This window comes from Strigops habroptila, chromosome 13 (assembly GCF_004027225.2).
Source record: "Strigops habroptila isolate Jane chromosome 13, bStrHab1.2.pri, whole genome shotgun sequence".
Classification (NCBI taxonomy): domain Eukaryota; kingdom Metazoa; phylum Chordata; class Aves; order Psittaciformes; family Psittacidae; genus Strigops; species Strigops habroptila.
In genome coordinates, this window is record NC_044289.2 from 6,529,708 (window position 1) to 6,555,893 (window position 26,186).

The 26,186-nt window shown below is 48.7% G+C and overlaps 1 protein-coding gene across 4 annotated transcripts in view; it reads left to right on the forward strand.

Annotated features, from left to right (window-relative positions):
• Positions 1 to 26,186, forward strand: part of PMEPA1 (prostate transmembrane protein, androgen induced 1) — a 52,078-nt gene that overhangs the window by 10,858 nt on the left and 15,034 nt on the right. For 2 of the 4 annotated variants that reach the window (XM_030503000.1, XM_030502999.1), the window contains exon 2: positions 5,690 to 5,728. The exons of the other annotated variants lie outside the window; for them this stretch is intronic. In XM_030503000.1, coding sequence (XP_030358860.1) covers positions 5,690 to 5,728 — 39 coding nt within the window. The remainder of the gene's footprint in view (positions 1 to 5,689; positions 5,729 to 26,186) is intronic. 4 annotated transcript variants of the gene reach the window in all.

Below are 26,186 nucleotides of genomic sequence, written 5' to 3' on the forward strand. Positions count from 1 at the left end.
AAGGAACAATAAATATAATAGACAGCCTCAATTTAATAGATTTACTGCGAGCTTTTTATTAGTGCAGCTTTTTTTCTAAATTAAAAAAAAAAGAAAAAACATGACTGCATTTATTTAAATTGAGTTCAGAAAGCTCGTTGGAATCTGACAGAAGCCTGGCTGAGTGGGCTCAGTTCAGCTCACTTGGTTCTGCAGCGAGGGAAGGATCTGTGCCGCTGTGCAACCTGCACAGCGCTGCCTGGTCTCGAGTGGGTTAACAGCCACGTGCAGATGTTCAGGAATTTCTCTTCTGACTTGACCACGGGGTTTTGCTGCTATTCAGACCACAAGTGCACTCCAATCGCAGCAGGTTCATGGGTTTGGAGATGCTTTTCATCCTCTCCTGTTCTTTCTCTTGCCTCGGAAAGGGATCACGCTGTATCTTGCAGCCATGTGTCTTCCTTGGTTATGCTTCTAGAGATTTGCAGACCCACATTAAGCATCTATTAAATTAAGCAAAATGGCCTTTAGAAAGCTGCATTTCAAGTGGAAGAAATGCTTTATGTAACTTAGGGGTATGTGAGGGGACTTAAATACAAGCTTAAATTGGCTGTTACGAAAATAGGTATAATTGGTTTTTTGCACAGTGATTTTACGGCTTCTGAGTTTAATGTCCTGATGAAATCCTGCATCCAGTCCTCACGCCGCCGAGGAGATGGGGTTGAGGAGCCTGAGTAATGGGACTGGTTCTAGGAACAGCCTTGCCCTCATTTGTAAGATGGGACATACCTGTAATTTGCTGACGCTCTGCTTGGTTGGAAAGGCATCTGGAGCAGTGGTTTCCTCTCACCTGTGTTTGCCCTTCGGTCTCCCCCTGCAGCACTCCATTGCCTCGTGTCAGCGCTGGGCAGGAGAAGGGGCATCTCTTACTATGGTTGTAACTACCTGAAGGTGAAAAATGCAAAATGCTTGCAGCTGTACCCTCCTCACTGTGCACGTGCCAAGAGCTGCAGCTTGGTTTTCCAGCCTGATCAATGCAGTTACTTTAAGTCATTGGGTAATTTAGTAGCTGGAGGCACTTCTGCGGGCTTGGCTGAGAGCGACTGCTTTATTTCCTGCCTTGGGGATGGCTGGGGAGGGTTTCCTCTGAGCTTGGGCTTCCCCGGTTGCTACTGGGGCCAGGAGATGCTGTGGGGCTGTCACCAGCCGTTCTGGGATCAGGACCTGAGGAAGTGGAGGATATCACATTTTGGCCTTGCATCCTCATATTAATCCAGATAGTCTTTCCTGTTTCTATATTTAAAGCCATTCTGTTCTTCTGTGTGGTGAGATACAGCATCAGCTCTCTTTGGTAAAGACTGACCCATCCTCTTCTGGAAAGCTGGTCCCCAAGTAGCATTTCTCCATAGACAACAAGGCTCCTCTGACTCTTGTGGGCAGGAATTGGAAGAATATTTTATTTCATATGTCTTCAACCAGTTAGGACTTCGAGCTGGTTTCCTTTCTAGCTTACTAAAGGTCTTGCAAGGACGAAAAAACTATTGCTTTCCTAAGAGTATCTTAGCCAACACATGGGAGGAAAGCCTGGCACTGTGAGACAGGGTGGAAAATGCTGAGATAGATTTGCTGCCGCTTTGAAACTATCCCTTTTTAATTGTCCAAACAGCATTTTAGAGAAAATCTCTGCTCTTCTCTGTCTTCTTCCAGCATAATAATTCTACATAATCATGTTTCTTTCTCAAAAAGAATAAGGCATGATTTTTTTTTTAATTTTTTTTTTTTTTTTTAGAAGGGGGAAGGGATAAATTCCAGATGTTGCTGGGATACACTTTTTGCCTCTGTTTAATGTTTAGTGGCTCTCAGTAAACAGGCTGTGAGAGGTGGGGCTGATGTTTTTATTCCAGGACGAATCATCTACAATAAATCCCATCTGCTGACGGGGGACCATATCTTGGGTGTGACTTGGTGCAGTTAGGAGCTGATCCTGGCTTTCCTGCTTTGCAGCGAAGGCTGAGGTTGGCCCAAGTCCTCCTTTGGGGTCTTTACCCTTGTTCTTCATGGTATTCGCCCTCTGCTTCCCAGCTCGCTGCTGAGCTCTGGCTCTGTGAGTAAGGAATGCTGTGTGGGGGTCTGATCCCCTGCCTGTGTGGACCCTGGCATGGGAATGAGCACCTCTGCTTTGAACTGACTCGCTGTTTGGGGGCAGCTCTGGTCCGCGGGCAGCCCTGGGCAGCCCTGGTGGCTGCTGTGTCCATTGTGCTGTCCACGTGGGATGCCCAGTTCAGCAGGAGTCTTCAGGCCATGCTGCTGTGAAGCTGGGTTTGCTGGGGTTACAGCCCAGCAAAGAGCATCTGTGTTCCCTGCAGCACAGTGTGAGGCCAGATGCAGGAGCTGGGCTCTGGGCAGAGGCAGACTCTTCCCTTCTCCCACAGCAAAGACTTGTCTTCTCAGTGCCTGTGATGCTTTTACCTGCTTTTGGAGCCTTCTTGCAGACTAAACCAAAAATAATGTCCCAGCATGCGTTGCACTTGGGCGTCGTGGAACAACTGCAGCAGCTCCGTTCCCTGTTTTGTGTTTTCACCTGTTTAGACTGAGTACATCTTTGTTTTGTTGGCAGCCTATTTGGTTGCACAAACAGTGTAAGACAAAACCACCAGCAGGTGTTGGTCCAGCCAGTGTAATTACTGGTTCCTTGCTGCTGCTGCTGGTAGGCAGACAGTGTGAGCCACCCTTCACATGGAGCCGTCTGGCAGGACTGTGGCTGCAGAAGGGCTCCGGGCACTGGTCCACAGGGAATACACACCGGCGGCTCAACTACTCCAGTATCCCTTTCCCTGCTGCCGACTGCATAAAAGAAAAGTTATGCACGTATGGAGGAAGGGAGGAGAGCTGAGGGTGGCTCTGGTCGAGTTTAAAGCAATGACTTTAAGTGCAAATATGCATTTGCATTTTAAAAGTTGGCAAAATGGCTGAACCAAAAGGCCAAATGTGAGCATGGGAGAGCCAGGCGAGCTCAGAGAGTGGCGAGAAGCTGCATCCTCAAATCCCACCTGACTTGAGAGGGTTCAGGCTCGCTTCTCCCACACATCCCAGTCATGGCCAAAACACCTTGGGACTTGCTGACAGCCATGGTGTGTGCAGGGGGGGTCAAGGCACCCTGGGCATTGCTGGAGCAGGGAGAGGGGCAGAGCTGCTGCTGGCTGCACCTTTGGGAATTTATCCTGAGAACAGCAGATCCTGATCCAGCCAGGCACGGAGCCTGTTCTCAACCTCCAGCTTTCCTATGGAAACTCACACCTTTGGGGCATCACATCCCTTTTCGGCCTTCGCTTTTTCTGGGCCTCTGCGTACCCTTGGCCTCCCACCCCATTTTAGCCTTGAACCTGTCTTTAGCCTCCACTTATCCGCAGACTCCTGCCCTATTTGGCCTTCAGACCCTTTTTGGTCTCCATTTTTTTCACCCTCTACTTTTCTGTTGACCTTCCACACACTTGCAATTGGGACTTTTTCTCAGCCTCTCCTTTGGCCTCCTGCCCCTTTTTGCCTCCACTTTTTCCCAGCTTCTAACTTACTTTTGGCCTTGCTCTACCTTTTCAGCCACTACTTTTTCCCCAGGCTCCACTTTTCCCCACCTCTGTTTTTCATTTGGCCTCCCATGCCTTTTTGGCCTCCACTACCTTTTTGGCCTCTGCTTTTTCCTCAGCCTGTAATTTTCCTTCAGCCTCCCACCACTCTTTGCTTTCCCATTCCTTTTGGCCTCAACTTCTTTTCAGCGTCTACTTTACCTTCGGTTTCCTGAACCTTTTGGGCCTCCCACTGCTTTTTGGCCTCCACTTTTTCTCACCCTCTGCATTTCCCTTTTGGGCCTCCCATCACTTCTTTTGGACTCCCACCCTTTTTGTCCTCATCTCTTAATCAGCCTCTACTTTCCTTTTTGTTTCTCCCAACACTTTTTGCCCTGCTCCTGTTCTAAGCCTCCACTTTTTTTCAGGCTCTACTTTTTATCTCCTCCCCCTTTTTTGTCCTTCGTTTTTTCTCAGCCTCTACGTTTCACTTTTCAGCATCCAACCCCATTTTTTCAGCCTCCCACCCCTGCTTGGCCTCCACTTTTCCTCAGTGTCTGTTTTTCCCTTTTGTCCTCCTACCCCTTTTTTGTGCTGGTTTTGTTCCATCTCTTTTCGAGCTCTGTGCAGTAAGGTGAGGAAGGAGCAGGAGGAGGAAGAGGTCATACCTTGTTGCTGTCTGGCTTGGCCGAATTCCTTTGTTTTCTATCCCAGCAGGAGCAGTGTGGGTGCCCCTTCCAGCGGGGCAGTGGTTACCTGTCTCAGAGGCTCTCTGCTCCCCATGCATACTGCCTGTGTGGCTCTTTGTCTCTTAATCTTTACCAGGGTGAAGAAGTTGCTTATCTCCATCCTCTTGGGTGCATGGAAAGCCACTTCTTAAAGCTTTATTTGGGAGAAGTGATGTGTTAATACAAGCCCTTGATCCTCCCAGCCTGCTCTCCTGCACTCGTACCACAGCGGTCGTGGCAGGAGCGGAGGCAGGAGCAGCATGAGCTATGTGAGTACCCAAGGCGCAGCCTTGCCTTGGTGTGTCTGGCGGCTGGAGCCTCCCTTGCTCTCAGGTTAAAGGCCGCTTTTATAGGCCAGTAGGACTCCTTTGCATCAGACTGCGGCAGGTAGTAATTAGTGCCAATTAACCATTATCAGTGACAGACAGTTCTTACGGGCTTCATAAAAAGGCCCCGTATGCAGGTTTTGTCTGGGGACTGCAAAGCAGCTCCTCACGCGCTGGGGTTGTGCTGGTGGGGCTGGGGGGGATCCGTATCCCATCAGGTTTGCAGACACTAATGCACTGCTCAGTGACAGGCAAAAGAGAAGTCATGGGTTGTCTTTTAACCCGAGCTTTTTGTTCCTTACTTGAAAATACATCTGCTGGGCGTTTCATCTGGGGTGTTGTGCAGTAATTTGCTGTAGGTCTTCATCTTTAGCACCCCTCTGTGTTTGTAGACAGCACATGACAATTAGATCTTAGGCAGAAGCTCTTCCCTGTGAGGGTGCTGAGGCGCTGGCACAGGGTGCCCAGAGAAGCTGTGGCTGCCCCATCCCTGGCAGTGTTCAAGGCCAGGTTGGACACAGGGGCTTGGAGCAACCTGCTCTAGTGGAAGGTGTCCCTGCTCATGGCAGGGGGTTGGAACTAGATGATATTAAGGTCTTTTCCAACCCAAACCATTCTGTGAATTAGCCCTGGTGCCTCAGAGTGCACGCTGCTGCCTGTGGCCATGGACCAGTGGTCTGGTGCTGTTGGACATGGTGGGAAAGTCTCTGGGGTGGGGCTGAGTGATCCCAAAACCTTTGCAAACCTTTGTAAGGCTCTGGCATATCATGAGGCGAGCTGGCTGCGAGCGGTGCTGGCAAAGGCCATGCAGTGGCATGGCTGGAGAGGAACAGGACCCTGTGCTGTAACTTCTGGTTTGGGAAAAGCATGTGGGGTCATTACCGGGAGAGGTGGCACCCGGCTTGTAGTGCTGTGGTACTCCTGGCTACCGCGGAGGTGGTAGGCTTGGGTGCAGATGTCAACCATGGTTGGCTATGGGGGAGCTCTTCAAGAATGAGTCCCCAAGAGGGGAGCTGGGGTGTGTGTTGCAGCCGGTCGGAGGTGGCTCCCATCACTGACAGATGCTTTCTGTTTTTCTTTCAAATGTCTCCAGGCACTGAATGTTTAGGTCGCACCTTTCCAGGTAAACTGGGTAAGTGAAGTATTTCAAGAGTTGCCAAGATCTAATTATGAAGGCTGATTGCATGATTGCAGCTGCTGTACTATAAACACCCTGGTTACTTGCTTGACAAAACGGGTGGTACATTGCCTTGCCCTGAGAGCAGCAGGTACCTGCTGTTGGGGTGCAAAGGGGGATGCAGTGGTGTCTTCAGAGGCTGATTGCACAAGCTTGCTGTTTCTTGTCTATCAATAGCTGCCTGCACTTTGGTAATCCTGGATGTGATTTTTTTTTTCTTCTGCTGTTAAATGTAGGAGCATCTTCAAAAGCTGAATGAATGTCTTTTTAAGCACAAGTATTCTTCCATTTGCTGTTTAGCAAACTCATGAGGAGCATTACATTGAGGGAAGAAACTTTCACTGTGTTTTGTGAAAGTAATTTGACAACCTGAATCTTTTTAAGTCATGGCATGTTGGACTTCTGTTGAGTGTCGCAGGAGCTGCCCGTGCTCAGGACAGACAAAACCAAATGTTGGGGGCCCTGCTGAACAAGGCTGCTGGATTTGAGCCGAACCTGTTTGCAAAAGAGCCTTTGCTGGTTTAAAAAGACATCATTGTAAACATTTATGGGTCTCTCTCAGTTTAGAATTGAGTTTATGAGAGTACCTCAAAAGTAAGGTGTCTTTGCTCAAATGTGGTGTTCCAAGCCTGCTGGGGAAGAACTGACTAAACAAACTGTTAACAAGTAGATTTTAATAAATGGCTAATCAATTGTTATAGAGCCTGGAAAGTCAATAGAACTTATGACCTTGGCTTATTACCACGCTCAGATCTTTAACGTGCTTATAATACTTACAAATCATTCATTAGGCTTTTATCAAGCGTTATTAGTAAAAGTCGTGATCTAAAATACGACAAAAAGATTAATTATTTCAGTTGCTTTATTTTGAGCCTGATGGCACAATTCGGTTGCACAGCAAAATAGTCCTTGCTTATACAAAAAAGCCGTAAGACACCTCTGGGTCCCACCAGCAGCATTATCATGGTGCAGACATCAGGCAGGGGAACAGCAGGAGCCCGAGGCTGGGAGCAGCCGGTGCATGGAGGGCAGACACAGCCCCAGTGCTGAGACACTCGCACCAGTCCGTAGGGAAACTGTCCTGCAGCAGTCAATTATTTATTTATATTTATTTTATATTAATGCCTTGAAGGACAGATTTCAGCAGATAAGCCAGGCGGGTGGAGGAAGCCTGTGTTGTGCTTTGTTGAGCAGCGTAGCTCGGGGTGTTTTCAATCCAGCAAAAGGTGTTTGCTGTTGCTTGACTGTTGTAAAACTTGCACCCGTTTTCTTGTCCTGTGATTGAGGAAAGCATGTGAGCAGGGAGGTGTTCTACCTGTGCTGCTCTTCCTGCTTTCCCTGGTCTTCGCTGTCCCATTTTGTGTGTATGTTTGTGCCTCAGGGAGGGAGGCAAAGACGCAAGTGAGAACACGCGGTTTTCTTAGAATATAAATAACAGAAAATTAAATATATTTTGTTGTTGCTGTAGAGTTGTTCCCTGCAGTTTCCAGTTGCTTGCTCCTTTGACATGCTCTTGTATTCTTTGGGGTTTTTTAATCTTACTAAATGGATGCTGTTTGGAGTATGGTGTAGGACACTTCAGCGATCTTGCCGCTAGTGTAGTTGTGGGCCAAGCCCAGAGCTGTGTTTACAGACATCAGTTCATGCCCAGAAAGTCTCCCCAGGCTTCTGAAAGCCACAGTCTGCCAGGCATGGCTGCCTCTACTGGATGGCTTTTTGCCTTGCCTTTGTTGTCTGGGTCCTTGTCTGCAGCTACAGCCTGGGCCAGTAGTGCCAGACATCTCCACCTCCTCCTGGAACACCCTGGTGCTGCCTGTGGAGCTGGGACCCTCTGGGAGAGATGCCCGTGCCCATCCCCATGCTTCCTGGGCTAAGACCCTGTATATGGGGGGTCAAAACACAAACCCTGAGCAGGGAGCACCACCTGAGACTGACTCAAGGGAGGTTTAGCTTTCATGGGGTTTCTTTTTTCCTGGGTTTTTAAACTGTTCCATCATCTTACGGTAAGGTGATGGATGTCATCATCTCATGGGTGTCTCAGGTGTGGATGCCAGACTGGAGTTTCTGTAAATGACTTGTGGATCCCTGTCACCTGCTGAGTGGGGACCAGTTCCCTGAGCCACAGCCAGAGCCGGGTCATGGCCAGGTGCTGCCGTCCTCCCCATGGGGAGCAAAAGGGAATGCTGCAATCCCTGCTGAGTTTTGGGGTTGGCTCTCCTGCTTCTCACAGAGGCTGGCTGGGAATGTGTACAGAGGGTGAAGAGGAGATGCCCACACCAAGGAACCACTCATCTGATCTAGGAGGAGATGCAGTCCTTGAACTCTTTAAAATCAAAGGGCAGGGTGGAGAGTTTGCACAAAACAAAATTCATGAGGGAAAATACGTAACTAGATGAAAATGCATGGTCTGCTGATTTCTGAGAGGTTTGAGTGAATTCTGTCCAAGTGGACGTGCAGACTCTCCTGTTTCCCAGCAGCTGGGTCACGCTCTGCATTCACTGCACTGCTCCCCTGTGAAAACGCCGCTATGCATCGTTCTTCATTTTATTGTTGTGGGTTTGGGAATTTTGTTATATTAGTCTAAATGGGTTTGTTTCCATAGCTGCATAGCGCTGCTAAAATCCCAGTGTAGGATCTCACTGTCTCCCTGTGCATGTGTACCAAAAATAAACCACACGCGGTTGTCAGATGAGCTGCTACCGTGGCAGGGGCCGAGCTGCGAGCAGGTTTGGGCTGGACCTCACTGAGCCTGCAGTTGTGTGGCATCTCGTCCCCGTGCATGCTGCTGCAGCTCCCTGCTCTGCGGGCAGCATTGGTGCCTGCGTGGCCCCAGGGACCTGGAGAAGGAGCTGATGCAGAAGGGGTGATGTTTTGGAAATGGAATACGAAGTGCTGGAGACAGAGGGAGAAGAAACTCCCTATCCTCACCTTTTTGTCAGGTAGAAAGGTATGAAATGTGATAGGGTGTGTTGGTGAAGGATTTGCATTAGGTAGCTAACAGTAGCTAACTCCTCTCTTGCTCGAATTCAGTGTATTCACCATTAGGTGTTAGTATTTCACCTTTCATCAGAAGGGAGTGGGCTTTTAATGGCTGTATAAACTATCTCAGCTGCTGGGACTGGTTTTGCTTGGCTCCAAGCTGTAACTCCAAAGGTCCAGCCTGGGGTGACAGGAGGATGGAGGGTCCCCTGCAACTGGCTGAGGTGGCTGCTGGTTGCACCCAGGGTCTCAGGTCCCATGCAGAGTGGTGCTCCTGGGCCATCGAGTGCTGCTGATGCCTAGGGTGGTATCACACTGGTGTCACCATCTCTGCATATGTGGGTCCCTCTGGCTTCACCGTACAACTGGGCTGTGAGCACATCCTCTGGCAGAAAACCTGGTTTTGAAGAGGTAATTATCTTTCCTTTGGGAAGGGTGAAACTAAAGGCACTTCTTTTGCCTAGAGTTCTGATGTGAAGATTGATACATTCCGGTGTGGGACCAGCCTCGTGGTCTGCTGGGAGCACTTGGGGAAGATGCCACTACTGCTGCCCGCAGTGGCATGGCCAGGACATGGCCAAGGGCATGGCTGGGGCGTGGGAGCACCACGGGGAAAACCTTGTTATGGGAAAACCAGAGGGTGCAGGGGGGCAGCTGGCTGGGAGCACTTCCCCTCGCTGCTCTGCCAGGGGTGTCCTCAAACCCCTGGCTACTGCTCTCCTTTAATGCATCTTTTAAAGTACTGGGTAACAGTGTTTTCTTTCTGGCAGAGATGAACGAGGGCTTTTAATAGGTCTTTTGTTTTCTCTTTGTGCAGTTCCCTGGCAGTAACCTGCCATTAGCTCTAGCATTTATTTAGGGTATTTGTATTTTCATATGTGGGGACCTACAGCGCTGAGAACCCGGAGCAATGGGGGCTTGTCCAGGGTCACACAAGGAATATGTGGTAGAGCCAGGTCTCAGCTTCAGCTTTTCTGAATGTTGAGTTGGTCTCTAGGCTTGGCAAAGAGGGAACATCTTGGATTGCCCACTTTTAACTGAGACAGGCAGGGAAAGCGGAAAATAAAGGCTCTGTGGAAGGAAGTGTATTTTTTTTTGCTCCCTCCTGTTGGTGACCCGTACAGAGCTGCACTGGGGATGGTTGCATTTGGGACTGTGAGGATGGTATGTGTGAAATACATGGAGGCAAAGGGAAACCCAGGCTGAGAGCTGCGCTGATGGGGAAGGGTGGGCTGCTCATGGCCTCCCTCCCTCAATAAGCTGGAGGGTTTCGGGGTGGTGGCTGCAGCTGGGGTTTGCTGCGCTGCTCCCGTCCTGCAGCGCCTGTGTGCCGGCCTTGTCTGAGGCAGCCCCTGTGTGCCGGCAGCACAATACCCGCCTTCATTCCCTGTCAGACTGGAGGTCTAGACGCTCTCCCTGCCTTTTGTTATCGGGGTCACAGGTTAGGGAGCATTCCCAGCTCCTTTTCCTCGCTGGTCAGGAGTCCTTCCCAGAATTGGGCGCTCCACTTGGGACTGCAGCAGAGACCCCTCCGGAGGGAGTCGCTTCGCTACACGCTTAGATTTAAAATTACTGTGGCAGTTCCCAAAAGGAAATGTGCTTTTGAAATGCAGTTGGGATCACCCCCACTCCAGCTCTTGCAGGCACAGATGCTCAGCTGACACCAGCTAAATAGAAGCCTTTTAGCCCTTGCCAGTAAGTCTAGAGCAAACTGCCAAAAAGCATCAAGGACCAAGATACAAAACGGAGTCAGGCCTGAGCAAAGTACTTAGAAATGAAGGATGGAACCGATGTGCTCTGTCTCTTGGTTTTTAGCACATGAGATGTTTCAGTTTCAGGGAGTTGTTAAAATACAGTGGTGGAATTTTTAAGGTTTTCAGCAGATACAAAGCAAATAAGTCCCCTAGCAACAAAGGAGAGGGTTTTTTTTTCCCTTAATGCAGACTTTTTTTGACATGAAGCATTTGTGAAATTTCCTCCCGCCCCCTTTAAATCAAAGATGAGTTTTTCTGAAGGAGACATTTTTAATGGCTTTTAAACATATTCAGAGATGGAACTTGAACACTCGCTGTGCATCTGCTTGTTCCCCAGCCCACCCTGGCTGGCTGAGTGCTGCTGCAGCTTCAGCCCTCTCCTGCCCTGGAGGTGCATTTGAGCTGCAGCCTCTTGCGTGGGGGGTTGGAGATAAGGGGGAGCAAATATAGGTAAATAAGTTGGTAGCAAGTTTCTTGCATGGTTTCTTAATTCCTGGTTGTTGGTTTTTTTTTTTCTTCCTGGCAAGAAGACATAACAAAAAATTGGCAGGTTCGTGCCTTTTATGATTGAATTAAAATCTATTAAATAATAACAGTGAGCCAAAACCTGAAATTACTATTAGGCAGTGCTCTGGGTGAAGTGAAATGCTTCTGGATCTGGCTCACTTCTGCATTTTGTGTGTATGTGCATGTGTATTATGTGTGAAGAATGAGTGTATGAAGCTCAAATAGAGGTTTTAAATAGAAATAACACTGGCAGCTCTTTCTCTGTGAATCCAAGGCTATTATGTGTCTGGCTCTTGCCAACAGGAATTGCAGAGGAAGTTCATGTAAACTCCATGGCTGATTTGACAGCTGCACAGCCGTGGCGGGTTCGAAGCTGGATGCTGTTGAGCAGAAGCAATGACATTTTCCTGTGTCTAGTGACTTACCTCTTTGCAGAGTATGAGGGGGGACCGAGGGAGCCTGTTTCCCACCCCAGTGCTGGTGTGGGGATGGGCACGAGCTGTTCGGCAGTGGTGGCACTGCCTCCCACCCCACTGTGGCTTGGTGCTTCTGCCGTGACAACAGAGGCGTGGAGGGTGGCTGCAGTGTTCATTGGGGACCTCGTTTTATCCTTGTGGCAAAACCCCTGACTTTCAGTCAGGTCACGGCTTGAACTTCCCTGTAGCTTTAATGGTGGTCTTGGATGCTTCACTCTCAGGTGAACGTCACTGACTCTCACTGCCTGGGGAGCACAGTGGGGACATGGGTCCTGGTGGGCCGGGTGGTGTCAGGCCCTCCAGCACCACCTCTGCAGCCCCTGGAGGCAAACTGTGCTTTGTGTCCCTGTGGAAATCCTGCATGGGGAGCAGAGTGCACCTGTATGCGCTGCGGCAGCGGGAATGGTTTGGGGTTAATTCCTCTGCGAGCCCGCAGTGCACCCAATGACGCTGCTTGTGTGGGGTGTGGGGGGAAATAGTGCTAAATTAAACCCTCCATAAGGGAGGAAAAGCATCCAGCCCCATTCTTTACTGCTCGTTTTAGTAATTTCTTCCAGATAACCTACACATCTGTGTCAGTGCAATTAAAGCAGAAATTCTGTCTAATGAACAGTTGTAGCCCTTGGGCTATTGCGGAATGAACAGTGGAGTTGGAAACAGTCTTACTAAAATAATAATTAAGAAACAAGGGTGGGGAGACAGAGGGAGGTGCAAACGAGGTGGTGGGGGGATGCTATAGCGTGAGGAGCAGCGGGGGACTGCAGGGAGCCTGGCTTTGAACTTCTAGGGGTGACTGCCCGCTGTGACACCCCATCAGTGTCTGTGGGGTGCGGTTGGCCCCGGGGCTGGGCACACCCCGGTCCCTCTCCCTCCCTGCCTGGGCATCTGGTTGTGCCATGTCACGACTAAACAGTCTTTAAAAGCCAGTCTTGCCCTTCTAACAGGGTGGCTGCAGGCCTGCCGGGCACTTGCTCTGTCGCGGGCAGCATTAGCTGTCCTGGAAAGCCAGATCAGCTATTTTGCGTGGTTTTGGGGTTTTTGGGGGGAGATTTTTGGTTCTCCAACAGCTGATACAGCTCAGGAAAGAAGGAAAATGTTTCTTGTGTTAGACAGGATTATTTCTGGGTTTGCTTTTTCCAGAAAACTGTCCTTTCTCAGTTAAATAAAACATGCTGTGCACAGCCACGGAGTTTATTTTAACTTTTCTGTCTTGCTCTCTTGAGGACAGTGACTGACCAGGCTGAACTGTGTCAGTGAAGGAGACTGGCTAGTTTCTGTCATGTGAGATAGTTTATTCTTTTGCTTTTAAGTAAATAAATAAATAAGCGCAGTCCTTTCCGATGTTAACCCTTGGAGTTACAATAGTCTCTCTGCAAGTCATCATTTTATATCAATAAATCAATTAATACTTGGAGCTGGCTTTTTCAAACTTAATATATTTAGAAACGCGTGTGCTGCAGAAAGCCAGTGACATCTCAGATTAACCAAAAAAAAAACCAAAACCAAATGCCATTTAAAAAAAAAAGCCCAAACAAATCCCACTGGAATGATACGTTGGAGTTATTTAGTGGGATTTATATCTATGAGCTGTGGGGGTTTTGTGGTTTTTTTCCTTTGAAATGGTTGTGAACCAGAGTGATTACTTATCATTTTCATTTTAACTCCATCTGACAAATCGTTTTAGATGGAGAAAGCAATACTGCATCTTTAAATGGCCACTCTGTCAGCGCATCTTGCAGGGCTTTAAATGCCCTTTGTTATCGCAGTCTAGACAGGACGCAGGCGGAATATTTGATATGTTATAAGGCAAAGATGTGACAAGGTTGAATTAATTTACTGGCTTATTTAAAACTGAATTTCAGAACATTCTTACTTACAAACTTGTCTTTCTGTGCTGTTTTTTCCCCCTGAAGTTAGTACAGAATGTTTCAACTGTTTAGACTGGGAGAGGAGACATTAGCTTACTGCAGCCTGCAGTACTTTAATTGCCCTTTTTATGACTGTCTAGACATCATGCAGATGCATGTTTGTGGTGAGAAGACATTTCCCCCTCTGGTTATACGATAGTCTGAAACCTTTACGTTGCCTATCTCCTTACCCCCTCTGTCTTAAGAATGTGCTTTACTCCCTCCATCTCTGAAAATCACTTTTTCCCCTGTTTTATTTTTTGAAGGACGCTTCAGTCCCCATTTTCGTGTTCTTTTCCACATGCTTATTTGCAAATGTTAATGCTTTCTGGAGGAATAAAGGTATGTGGAGCAAATTGCTCTTGGAGCCTCCCAGGCAGGTCATGCTGCCGAAGCCCCAGCTGAGGGATGGCTTCGTGCACTGTTGTTTCTGCGCGATGCCCCACATGTACCTGCAAGTATAATGATACATATGCATGGCTGTGTTTGTTTGGGTTCCCCTTGCCATAAGAGCACAGCCTTGCAGGCCAGGTTTAAGAATGAAAATATCAGCAAGGTTTGAATGGGTTCAGAGTTTTAGTTATGCAAATCGGATGCATTAATTAACCCCGTTGCTATAGCTACTGCTTTATTGTTAAATGCAGTGAAAAGGGGACAGGCTGTGTCCATGGATAATCCTCCCCTCTGTGCTCTTCCCCCCTTCCCTGTCCTCCCCATATCGCCCTCCATCCTGGTGCGAGGGCAGCTGCTGCTGTGCTCCGGGGCTGGGGTGCCCACCCGCTGCCCAGCATCCTCCTCCCCGTGGCCTGGAAAGCTGGGATAGGAATCACCTCTGCCGGAGGGATGGAGCCAGGGGGATCCCCGCCCTGCGGCCTCTTCCCTCCAACCACCCTCCAAAACCTATTGTCGGGGCTGACCTCGCGGGTCGGCTCGCCACCATCGCCCCGTGTCATCAATCTGCTGTCTGGGGGCTGCATGGGGACGGGACAGGCGCCTGGGGACAATGGGGCAGGAGGGACGCAGATGTGCCAGGGGATGGGGATTGGGGTGGGGAGGCTCGGCTTATCCTGCTGCAGCCAAGAGATGGGAGAGGTGGGAACGCAGCCCCATTCTCTACTCCAGAAACGGTCTCTGCTGAGCAAATGCTGCTGGGTTTTGCTGGGAGAACAGCTTCTCTTTTTGTGCGTGCTTAGAAACTCGCAAGTGCAAAACGCTGCAACAGAACTGAGACTTTCCAGTGTATCTGCTGTAGGAGTTAAAATCTTTCCCAGGTTGTTGCTACAGATGAGGTGGAAGTAAATTTATTACCTTTTATTTTGTCAGATTTGGGGCATTTTTACTCCTCACCCACATTCTCTCTGGTGTGTCTATATACACAGCTTTAAAATAATTTTTGACTTCTCTGTGTGAGACTGTGCATATGCATTTGTTCCCATCTGGTGGTGTTCAGACCAGTTCAAGAGCTGAACTTGAATATTGCAGTGACCAGACGCAGTGTGCATGTCTGGGCATTTGCATGCGTTTTGCATGTTTTTTTTCTGCAGTGCATAATTATGTCTGTAACTTAAGAGTGTCCTTGTTCCAGGGAGTAACTCACCTTGTGAAAGGTCACCCCTTTTGTAAGCAAAAGCTGCAAAATGATAGAGTAGATAACGGTGCTTAAGAAGAGGTGCAGGAGGGAGAGCCCTGGACAGGGCTGAGGAAATCCGGTTGCAGTTGCAGCCCCGTCATGACCTGTGTGGCTTTGGCCAACTTGCTCAACATGTGTTTCGACACCCGTCTGTGAGCCATGTGTCGGGGCAGCCCCTGTGGCACTGCTGCCCTGGGACACGTGTCCTCAGCGCCGTGGCCTCGGGACGGGGACATGATGGGGTCCCCAGGACCGCTCCCAAATGCCGATGGGCTCCTCAGGGCTGTGCTGGGTTGATAAGTGAGGTGGCGTGGGGGGAGCCATGCTGATTCACGCAGGAAAAATGCCAGAGGTGCAGAGGTCCCCCAAGCCACAGCTTGTGGTGTTTCATGGCTTCTCTGTGCCTCTGCCACATCCCTGAGCTGATGCTGGGTGTGAGTCAATGGGTGCCATGCCTGTGGCAGGGAGACACAGGCATTGCTGCTTGTCTGTGTCCCTCTCGGGGTGCCCCTGCTCGAGCACGGGTCCCACAGGACTTGCCAGGCACCGTGCTAGGGCTGGGTGCTGGTGCTGGAGCACCTGAGCCGCAGCTGGCAGTGGTGGGGACATGGCCGAGCATGTTGGGAATCGGCCGGTGAATGGTTTTCCCAGCAATAAATGGAAATGGAAACTAGAGGACTGTCAGGGTGGAGGGAAGTGGGAAGGAAGACCTGGTAAAACCCGGTATATGCAGTGTTAAGCGTGGAGAGGCTGTGGTCCATGCTGATAGTGGATGCTCCCTCCTGCCATCACTGCTGGCTGTTTGGCGATGGCATGACGCGCACCGAGGAGGAAAGCCTATGCCATCTCCTCACTTTGCAGGCAAGGAGAATGCTTTGCTGCTGCCTTCCTTTCTGTGCAGTGCACTGGATCCTTGTGACCTGCAGAATTAAAGTTGCCTCGTTTTGATGGGCCTGGTGACTAATGAAGCACATACTCGCTGGTGTCTGGGTGGCAGCAGGAGGAGGAAGCAAGCTGCGGCGCTGCCAGCAGCAGTCGGTGCCGTACACCGGGTGTTGCAGTGCCGGTGGCTGTGCCTGACTGCGAAGCTGCGGGTGCCCTGTTGGCGCGAGGCAGCTCTGTGGCAGCGGGAGACAGGGCTCACATGAAGTTGGAATTGGAAATCCAATCCCTGTAGTTGCTGTTGGCTTTCTGGAGAGGTGGCAAAGCCCTCCCTGGATGGAGCACTTGCTCTCCTTGGAGCGTCCGCGACTGGCAATTTGTCTGTCGAAACAGATGTGGGCAGCAACAAACATCTATTTCTATAACTAGAAACAAATTTGGTAATTGCCTCTTTCAACAGGACTTGCTCAAGCAGGAAATGAAATTCCTAAATGGCAGTTAGCAGAAGTATTTATAGCTAAGTTCATAAATGAGATGTGCTTTCCTTTGTCATGAGTTTCTGCTGGGTGGAAGGAAAAAACCTCTACAGTAGCAAGCCATATATTGATTAGGAGTGTTTCCAGGGTATACGAAAATACTTATTTATTAATGTGTTTATTTTTGCTAGCTGTAGAAGCACCCCTGAAAACAAAACCTCTTTGGCCTTTCAGGGTCAGCTGGCAGGGTTTGATCTGGATATTGCGTGCTGTGTTTTTTCACTCATTTTTTGGTAGAATTCTTTTCAGGCTCATTCTGTTTCGGGTTGCAGATGGTAAACTCCTGTTCCTATGTCCCTCCCTTAATGCTCGTGTTCAAGGTGGTGGGTGGTGTGCTGCCCTCGCCTTTGCCCCGGACATTGTCTGGGCCCGACGCCATTCTGCTGTCTCTTGGGGAGCAGGAGATACTCAGGTTGTTCTCAGTTTGGTGGGAGCCATGAGCCTTTCTCAACATTTTCTAGTGAGCAAGCAAATTGACCTATCTTTTAAGTGCAAACTCGAAGTTACTTTATTCTTTTAATCCAGTTTAGCTGTCCTTAGCTTCGGGAGTAACTTCAAAAGCATTATACTCCTTCCAGTCATCTCAGTAGGCTGGGATAAGGCTTGCTGTGCATAAAATACATTATCTCAAAATCCTGGAGAAGGAGAGGGTGAGAGAAACAGGCGCAAAAAGGGAGAAGAGGGGTTGGCGTATGCAAGTTTTTAGAGAGTCTGAGCATCCCAAAGAACCTCATTAATTCTCATTGCTCTGAGGGAGCTGGTTAATGTCTTGGGGAGTTTCTCCAAACAAGTCTCCAGTTGACAGGTCTCTGCTCAGAGCCAGGCAGTGTACCAGCTGAAAGAGCTGCCAACCCCAGCTCTCACATTTGCAAATCCATGTAAAAGCTGAGTGCTGCCATGCCAATCCTGCCTTTCTGGCCTGTGAAAGCAGGTCCTGCTCCCCCAGCTAACCATGCTAGGGGCCATGCTAGCTCAGGAACGTGACCTTTTAAAAATGGGCACAGTTCCTGTGTTTTAAGGACTAAAAGATTTTCTGAGGCCTGACCAGTCTGATACTTCTGTGGCTGTAAGCATGAAATGGGGCCGTTTCCTTTAAAGCAAACAGAAAAAGGGGTGGGGGTGCAGGATGAGGCCATCATTTGCCAGTGACTCAGAGGATGTGGTGCTTGATTACCCAGGGTGACAAATGAAGAAAGTGCGCTATATTCCATGCAGTTATGGCCCAAGGATTGACACTATGAACATGACTCCTTGGGGCTCCATCACCCATTTTCCAGCGATGCTTTTTCTAAAACTGGCTCCTTTTCTGAGTCCCGCTTGCTCTCTGCGCTCCTGCTCCCTTCTCAGCTGGCCATCACTAGCTCACAGTTATTTCTGCTTGCTGCATCAGAACCAGCCATGCTGAATCTGGAAATGCAATTTAGCTGTTAGCTGTACTGATGATACATGAAGCAGGAGCAGATCCAATGGACTCTTCCCAGTTGTCCTGCCTGTTGTCACAGGCCTGATCCTCCTCTCTTTGGTGCTTCAGTGTTGCTGCAGCAGCTCCAGCTTCAAGGTACTGCTGATTAGTACCAGCCATGGCAATATCAAGATTATATTCTGTATTTATCTCCAGTACTTCCCATGCTGCCTTATAAACAAATATAATTGTTGACAATCTGATGGGCCCTTCATATGTGGTTTTGTGGAGGTATTATTTAGAAGATAAATATAGCAGATTCTAATACACGAATATTGCAGTAATGACTTTGCCTGGTCTGATTGTTTCTAAGATGACCTAACAGACAAGCGGCGGAGGGTGAGTAATCTGCCATCCGAAGTTCTTTGTTCTTTCATCTCTTCTTCCCCGTCCACAGCCTCTGAGAGGGAGAACATTGGTCTCTTTAATGAGTGGAGCTCAGCATCTGGTGGATGAAATGGCCTCTGTAAACCAGGAGCAGTGTTCGTTGCTGCACCCTCTCTGGCAGTCTTTGGATTCCAGCTGTTGCCTGGAGCTGTTTTGGTTCTTGCTTAAATTAGAGCAGTTCAAATGTAATGTTTAACATAGCAGGCATGTCCCTTTTGTAAGCAGGGCTGGGAAGGATATGCCAGGGCAGAGCTGCTTGCACCAGGCTGTGTTGCTGCTGTGCCTGGGTATTTTCCTCCGTGCTGTATGAACAGGGGAAGGGCGAGGGACTGTGGTCAGACATGGTCCCAGCACTGACCCTGCTGCCTCTCCAGTGGGTTGCTGCAGAATCCAGCAGCTGCTCACTGAGGAGTTGTGAGTTTATTCCCAACTAAAATCCTAGCTCGGAACAGTGACTGGATTCAAATGGCTCTTCTCAAATTCACATTCTTTAGCTTTTAGCAGAAAAAATGAGGTCCACTCTTTGGCTACATTGCTTAACCCACATCCTTTTACTGAGGCTTTGGTGAGCATCTGGCTTAATGACCGCACTTTGGCTGGACTTGAATCTGCTGAGTTTGACCCTCGTGTCCTTCCAGGGAGCCATATGCTGTTCCAGAGTGTGCCTAAATTTTGCTGTAACCTCTGTCCCTTGCTCTCCAAAGGTATGCTTCTAGCAGGCAGGCAAAAATGCAAGCTCTTGGGGTGGGCAAGGCTCTAAAATGAGCATGAGGACAAGGTACACCTCAGGCCAGCTCTGGGGGCCCTGCTTTGGTCCAGGCCTGCTGCAGACCACTTCAGTAATGTCAGCTCTAGCCTTTCTGGTTCTCTGTTTCCAAAAGATGGCATGTTGGCATGTATAAGGCAAGGCAGTCCAGAGTGCCCTCAGCTTTCACTTTCCAAAAGTGATTAGGACTTGTTTTGTGCCCTGATTATTGGGGCATGCAAGGTAGTGGTAGGCTCTCAGCTGTTCGTGGCAGGGACTGTCCTTGCGTGTCTCCTTGTTCTCAACAGTGCCTCTAGGCACTGCTGAAGCTGTGGTGCTCTGAAATGTCAGCAAAGACCAGGGAAGGGAGCCGGCCAGGCTGTCACGTAGCTGACAGAATGGATAAGGGCGTCTCTCCTCCTCCTCCTCTGCAGCCTGCTGGTGCCCAAGCCCCTGCCCTTGCTGATGCCTTCAGCTGGAGATGTGGGTGCTGAGAAAGTCAGACCCATCACTTCTACTTTAGGGCAGTGTCTCTGCCTACCCGTTGGCAGTAAGTTTCGTGCGAAGATGGCAGCCCAGGTCTGTTGGACAAAATGCTAGGTCATATCCTTTTTCTGCCTGTCAAAGCCCCTGGTAGGGAAGCAGGCAGGGATGTCTGGACCAGCAGCCGAGAAAGATGCTTACTGCAGGGTGCTGATGAAGCAGCCCAGGTTTTGGCTGCTGGCAGACATTTACTGATGCTGGAAGAGGGGAACCTTGATCTGCCCATATTCCAAGATTTGTTTTTCATTTGCTCTTTGATGAGCTGCATAAGCTTGTTGAGAAGCTTTTCAGCTACTGGCCTGAAACTGTTGTTGGGTGAAATCCTTGAGCATCCCTGCTTGGTGTCCCATAAAACTTGTAAGTGCAGAATCTGGAGAATCAGGAACAGGGAGGAAGGATGCATGGACACTTTTCAAGCTTCAAGTTATTGTCAGTTCCAGTCTGATTTGGACTTCCATTTCTTCCTACCACCTTCCTGATTGCTCTTGAATAGCCTCATCTGCACATGCTCACTCAGAAAGTATTATTTATGTCTTTTACATGGGGTTTTTTATGTAACTAGAGTGCTGCCATCAAGGGCTATAAGGAACCTGTTCAAACAGAAGATGCCCAAGGGTGGGGGTGGATGAAAAGACGAGAAAATTGGGAGGAGAAGGAACTGCAGTCAGGGCTGTGCACATCTTTACTGCATCTTGCTCTGAGTCATGCAGCCAGGGCAGCTCTGTGGATATCAGAGGTGTTAATGGAAAATCGGGGATGAAAGTGCTTGCTGCAGATTTGTGAACGCTCTTCATTAATACATTCAGTTAATTTTGCCATGTCTGGAAAGACTCCGTGTGTGTGTCTATATGCATAGAGACCCTGCTTCCTGGAGGGTTGGAGGGGGGTGTGCATGGAGGACAGAGCATTGCAGTCACTTGAATTTACCCTAAATCCCCAAGGATTATGGAAGAAGCCGGGGCATGCGGTGTGACATTACAGTGCCACCATATTTAGCTGACCGTAGGCAGCAATTCATTTATGGATTTCATAAGCTTCAGGCCCTGACGTGGCCCAGCCGTCTCCAGTCCTGGGGACTGTGCTGGAGGCGCTGCTGTGGGACGGTCCCCACCGAGGTGCCCCACTCCACGTCACTGCAGGCTCCCGAATGGAATCTGTTGAATCAGAGCGGTGCTGAGTCACCCACGTGGACCAGGCACCATAAATAACGACGGGCGCTCCACGAAGCAGCTGTGCACCACGAGGAGCGGAAAGTGCTGCTTCATAGTTGGAGCAAGGGCTCTGGGGGCACAAAGCAAGATGCTTTTCTCAGCTCCGCTTTGTCTAAGCATCACCTAGCTCTTTGCGTGGTGCTGACAGGTATCCTGCTGCCCCACAGGATGCATGTGTTCTCCCAAGGGCTGGTTGCTGGCAGAGGGCTCAGGTGCCCTGTGCTGTAGGTTCCCTGTTCATGCCAGAGATTTGTGCCCAGTGGTTGCATCCCGTTGCTGGTGAGCTCTTTGGCCCCGTGCCTGTACCAATGATTGTGCTCCTCCTGCAGTCCCAGGGCAGACCTAGTTCCTTCGTGAGGCTGAGTCTTGTTCTTGGGCTGAGTGACCCAAGGAAAGACTTTGTCCCTCATCAGTGGATGAGCTGGGAACCTGCGCTCGCCACTTGGCAACTGATGTAGGTGCCCAGGGTCAGAGTGAGCATTCATCCACCTCGCCATGGTGCATCTCCCGTGCCAAGCTTTGCTCCAGCTGCTTGCCGCATTTGGTTTCCCAGGGACCTAAATTATACCATTCCTCACCACCAACCCCCTATATCTGTGCACTGATTTCATCCGTAGGCTATGGCTCTGCTGCCTGAGTGGGAGGGAGGCTGTGCTGTGCCCACTGCTGTGGGAAAAGCCTTGCTATAAAACCGTGCATGGGTGCCTATAGGCCCTGCTGGAGTGGTGAGAGGTGCTGCAGGGGCAGGGTAGGGCCAGGGAGCCCAAGCTGCTTGCCATCAGAATTCATCCTTAGCCTGTGTCTTCTGGAAGCTAGACATGCTGCCCAGGTTTGTACAAGACCTCATTACATCCATCTATACTTCAACTGGAAAGTTAAAAAAGTCCCAGTTTGTTTCTGGCTGTTTTATTGAGGCTTGTTAGGCAGCAGGCGGGATCTCTGTGCAAAACTATCCCATTCTGCCTTGGTATGGAAGTTGAAGTGTGTTGAAGAAAGTGAAGACCGGAGGTGAAGGTGCAGTACGTGGCAGGGTTCCTTGGCTCTTGCTTTAGGCACTTACGGGATGTTTCTCTATGAACATAAGTGATATTTAATTAGAAATAGTCCCTGTGTAAAGTGGAAAATGGCCAGTCCAGAAATTTCCATACAGCTGTGTTGCCGCGTAATGTCCCAGTGCAGACAAGGACTCTGTTATCTTGGATTGCAGGTGTTCGTGGAGGGTCTTCAACCAGATGGTCCTCGAGCTGCGGTGGGCTAAACCCCAGGGTCTGGTCACACTGCTGCCCAGCAAGGAGCCTGGCTGCTGGCAGTGAGTACCTGTGTGGCAGTGGTGGCCCAGCTGTGGTCCAGGGGAGATGCTATCTGAATGTTCTGAAATAGCAAACCCTGCGTTGTTCTCAGCCCTTTTTTAGTCTCCCTAACTCTTACTCACTTCCTTTTGGATTTTTCAGCTACTCAAATTCACATCAGTTTCTAGATTAGGGGAAACCACTGGAGTTAAGATTTCATTTTAAACACACTTTTTTGCCTTTTCTGTGACCTGTGCTATTGCAGATGTTGGGGCAGTGCTGGAAGTTTCTGCATAGCGATGGGGCTGTGCCCAGCACTCCCAAAGTGTGATGGAGGCTTTGCCTGCCTCTCCTCTGTCAGGCACTTGGAGCAACCTCAAAACACAGTTTTGGATGTATTTCCCAAAGAATGCTGATAAAATGAGTGATAATGGGCCTTTGGTGTTGAGGGACTGTCAGGGGAGCACCCAGAAACTGAGGTGCATATCCTATCAATCCTGGGCAAAAATTAACTAATAGCTCATTAACTCTGAACAGCAAGGCTTGCTCAGGAGGTTCCTGATCCTGCCGGGCAGGGAGCAGGGTGTTGGTGCCTCACATGAGGCTGATGTCCACCCAAAGATGAAGTCAGCAGCAGGAGGGTTTTGTCCACACCCTTAGGAGCATGTTTGTGTGAGCTTATGATCAGACTCACGGTGCTTGAACTGTCCCAGCAGTGTTTCAGGTTGGAACTAAGGGGGTTTTAATGATAAAAATACTCAGAGGAAATGAAAGTAACTATAGGAGAAGTGAAATATTTTGTAGGGGATTCTCTGCTTCTTTTAATTTGTCTCAGCAAAACAGACTTGGGTTTTAGCATGCTGCACCACAGCATTTATGACGACTGGCATATTCTTTTAAACTTTTCTTCTTAAGAATTGTGACTAGTGCAGCTACATTTAAGCTTAGCCATTACCTCCTGAGTAATTTCACTTCTTATCATCACTTCTCATGCGATATGCAATCCCAGTATATATAGAAAATGTAACTGAAGCTTACAGATAACTGTTTTAACCTGTTTAAGATGTGCATTATACCCAGCTGAAAGCAAAGGTCATCTTGGCTGAGACCCTGTCTGAAAGCTGTTCTGTCCACTTGCAAATGATAGCTGGAGGACTCGGAATTGCAGCAAAATGCAGATGTAATTTCTGTTTTCCGCACTCCTCTTTATACTTGCTAGTGCTTTGGAGCATTTGTCTTCAGCAGTGATACTCTATGTGGAAGGAAGAGCATTAACAAAGTTTATAGTAAGTGTTTTATGACCTGTTCTGCAGCTGTAAAAGTAAGGAAATGCATTTAAAGTGTGTCACAGCTTCACCTCCCCTGCGGCTGTTGTGAACCGTGTGTGCGTGCAGAGGCTCGGCGCTCCCCATGTCACCATTGAGTCAAATAGCTCTCCTTCCTTGCAAAAATACTAATGAATTTTAAACCTGTGCGTGCCAAGTATTTTGTTCATAGCTGCTCGAGGAAGCTCTGAGGTGCAGCTGCTTCTGCTGAGCCCTGAGCATGGTCTTTGGTGGGAGGTGTGGAGCCAGGTACCTCAGCAGCCGTGCCAGTGATGTGCCTCCGCTTCGGCACCCACTGCCACTTCCATAGATTTCAGACACTTGAGAGCCTTATCTTGGTGGCCAGACAGCAGCCCAGTGTGGGCAGCAAGGGCATGTGCTGCCTTCCTCTAAAAAGCTGGAGAGCGGCCACAGGCTGCACATTGCGGAGCCCGCAGGCTTTGGGCAGCAGCAGAGTCTCCTATCATTCATTAATGTAACGCTATAATCCACTGTGAAACCCTTATTCAAGGCCACATGTGGTTTAAAGTGGCAAGCGAGCGATGAACTTGAAGAATGGGATGTGACAAGTGATTTTACTCGATCACGAATATCCAGTTTCAGGATTGTGAGAATCTGGGGGAAAAATGCTTAGTTGCAGAAGAGTCGCACGCGTGCTGACCGACTGCCAGAGCTGCGGCGTCTAGACAGAAAATAAAGAAAAGCAGGTTGTGTCACTTAAATGTGATGTCTGAACCTGTTAGTTTGAAACATATTCTGGAATAAAAATTATGCAAAATTAAATTAGTGTGACCTTACTTTGCATTTGGAGGCTGAATATGCCCATCTTGTAAAGCCTAGTGCGTTTATAACACTTCCCTTGGGGAAAATTACAGAGAGAAATGGAATGAGGTCTCTTCTAATTGAAAAGTGACAATGATTAGGAAGCCAAATACAAAATGTGTTGAGCATTTTTTTTCTTGTTTTGTTGTGTGTGTGCTTTTAAGAATACCAGTAGAATTATAAATTACGTGCTTTGCAGTTTGGCTTGTTTTTCATTCCCCCAAAGGCTTTTTATTAGCATAGCAGCTGAATTGCACTTGTATAATAATGTATTAACTCAAAGTTTGGGGTTTTAATGATGTTTCTTCATTAGTTTGACTGGGCTGATTGGATAAAATCTTACCAAGTATATCCAGCTTTCCAGCGTGTTGGGTTTTCCCCCCTCCTTCTGCAAATGAAGCCCATAAAGACAAGTTAAAACAGAAGGAGAGTTGGCAGAAACTTGGGTGCCTCGAGTGGGTATGAGTCTCTTGAAACTTGAAAAGCACAAATTGAGTGTGTGGGACTTCTTTTTGTTTGGTTTTACTTTTTTCCAAAGGCCAGATTGGGCAGCATGGGCATTCTTGGGATTAAAGCTCATCTCGGCATACCTGATGTTTGCTCTGAGGCACTGCAAGGCTGTGCTGCGCCTCACGGGCTAGGCTTGGGTAGAGTGAAACTCAGGGCGCTATGTGTCCTCTGCTCTTTCCTGAGCTTCTGCGGGTGCAGAGAGCAGTTTCCTCGTAGGTTTGGCCTCCTCGTGTGTATATACATGCAGCATTAGGAAAAGATCCTAATTTCAGCAGCACCACCAAAGGAGACATGGGCGCAGATGCATTGTGTATGATACTGCAACATTTGAGCCCTCGTCTGTGTTGTAGGACGAGGGTGCTCTGCTGCAGTGACTGAGCTGTTTGCTTCCCTGTGCTAATGAAGGAGACGGGACAAGAGCATGGCTGTCAGCATGAAAAGGACAAAGTCCAAACAGGGGGAGCTGATGAGGTTTTATCATTCAGACATGTTTCACCAAACCCATTTACAGAATATTAATTTGCAGCTTCATTGTTCTCATTCCTCCCACAAAGCGAGATATTAAAATCACTTCTGTTGTTAACACCAGTGTGATTGCTGTAAGGTTAGACTAGATTCCCCATTGAAATAACCAAATGTAGAGTTTGAAGAGCAAGGCATGACACATGGCCAAACATTGCCTACACCTCTGGGCCATGCCATGTGGTTCCTGGGACAGTCCAGCCCATGGAGATGACCAGCTCCAAGGAGAACACGGGAGAGAAAGCTGGGTCAGGAGGAGTGTCCCTGCTGGAAATCAGCATCCCCTTTGTTCTGGTAATCATACTGTGCTTTACTCTTGGCAACTGTTTCATAATACTCCAATTACAGGAGTCCCAGAGCCAGAACAAAGAGCATTTGGAGCTCGATGGGAATGGATGAGATGCTGGTGTGTTGTCCCAGATCCTCATGGAATTCCCACCCTTTCTTCTGCTTCAGACTCTGCTTGTTACACGTCTGTATGTGTGTGAAAGAAGCTTGGCTTAGGTCATTTCTAAATGACATGTCTTGTGTGTGTTCCTTCCTAGGAAGGAATTAGGGCAGCGCTTCCTGATGGCCAAACTTCACCTGTGTCACCAAAGTACTGTGACCAGTATAGCAAGGTTTGGTTCATTTAAGGGGCCTTTTGTCCTAGGAAAGGAACTTTCCTTTATAACTGCCTTGATCTTGTTTTTCTTCAGAAATATAACCTCTTTTAGCAGAAAAGGAAGTTTTCCATCACTGGCCCCATTTATATCTTTTTTCTTGTGTTTTCTTACTGTGGCCAAAGCACATGCTGCATTTTGAGGCTAAATTGACTCATCTTCCTAAAAACATTGGTTGGTTTTTTGTTTTGTTCTTTTCAGTAATGAAAAAGAAAACGGGTGCAGCAGAACTAGGACATTCCTTTGGGCTGTGTGGGGACATGC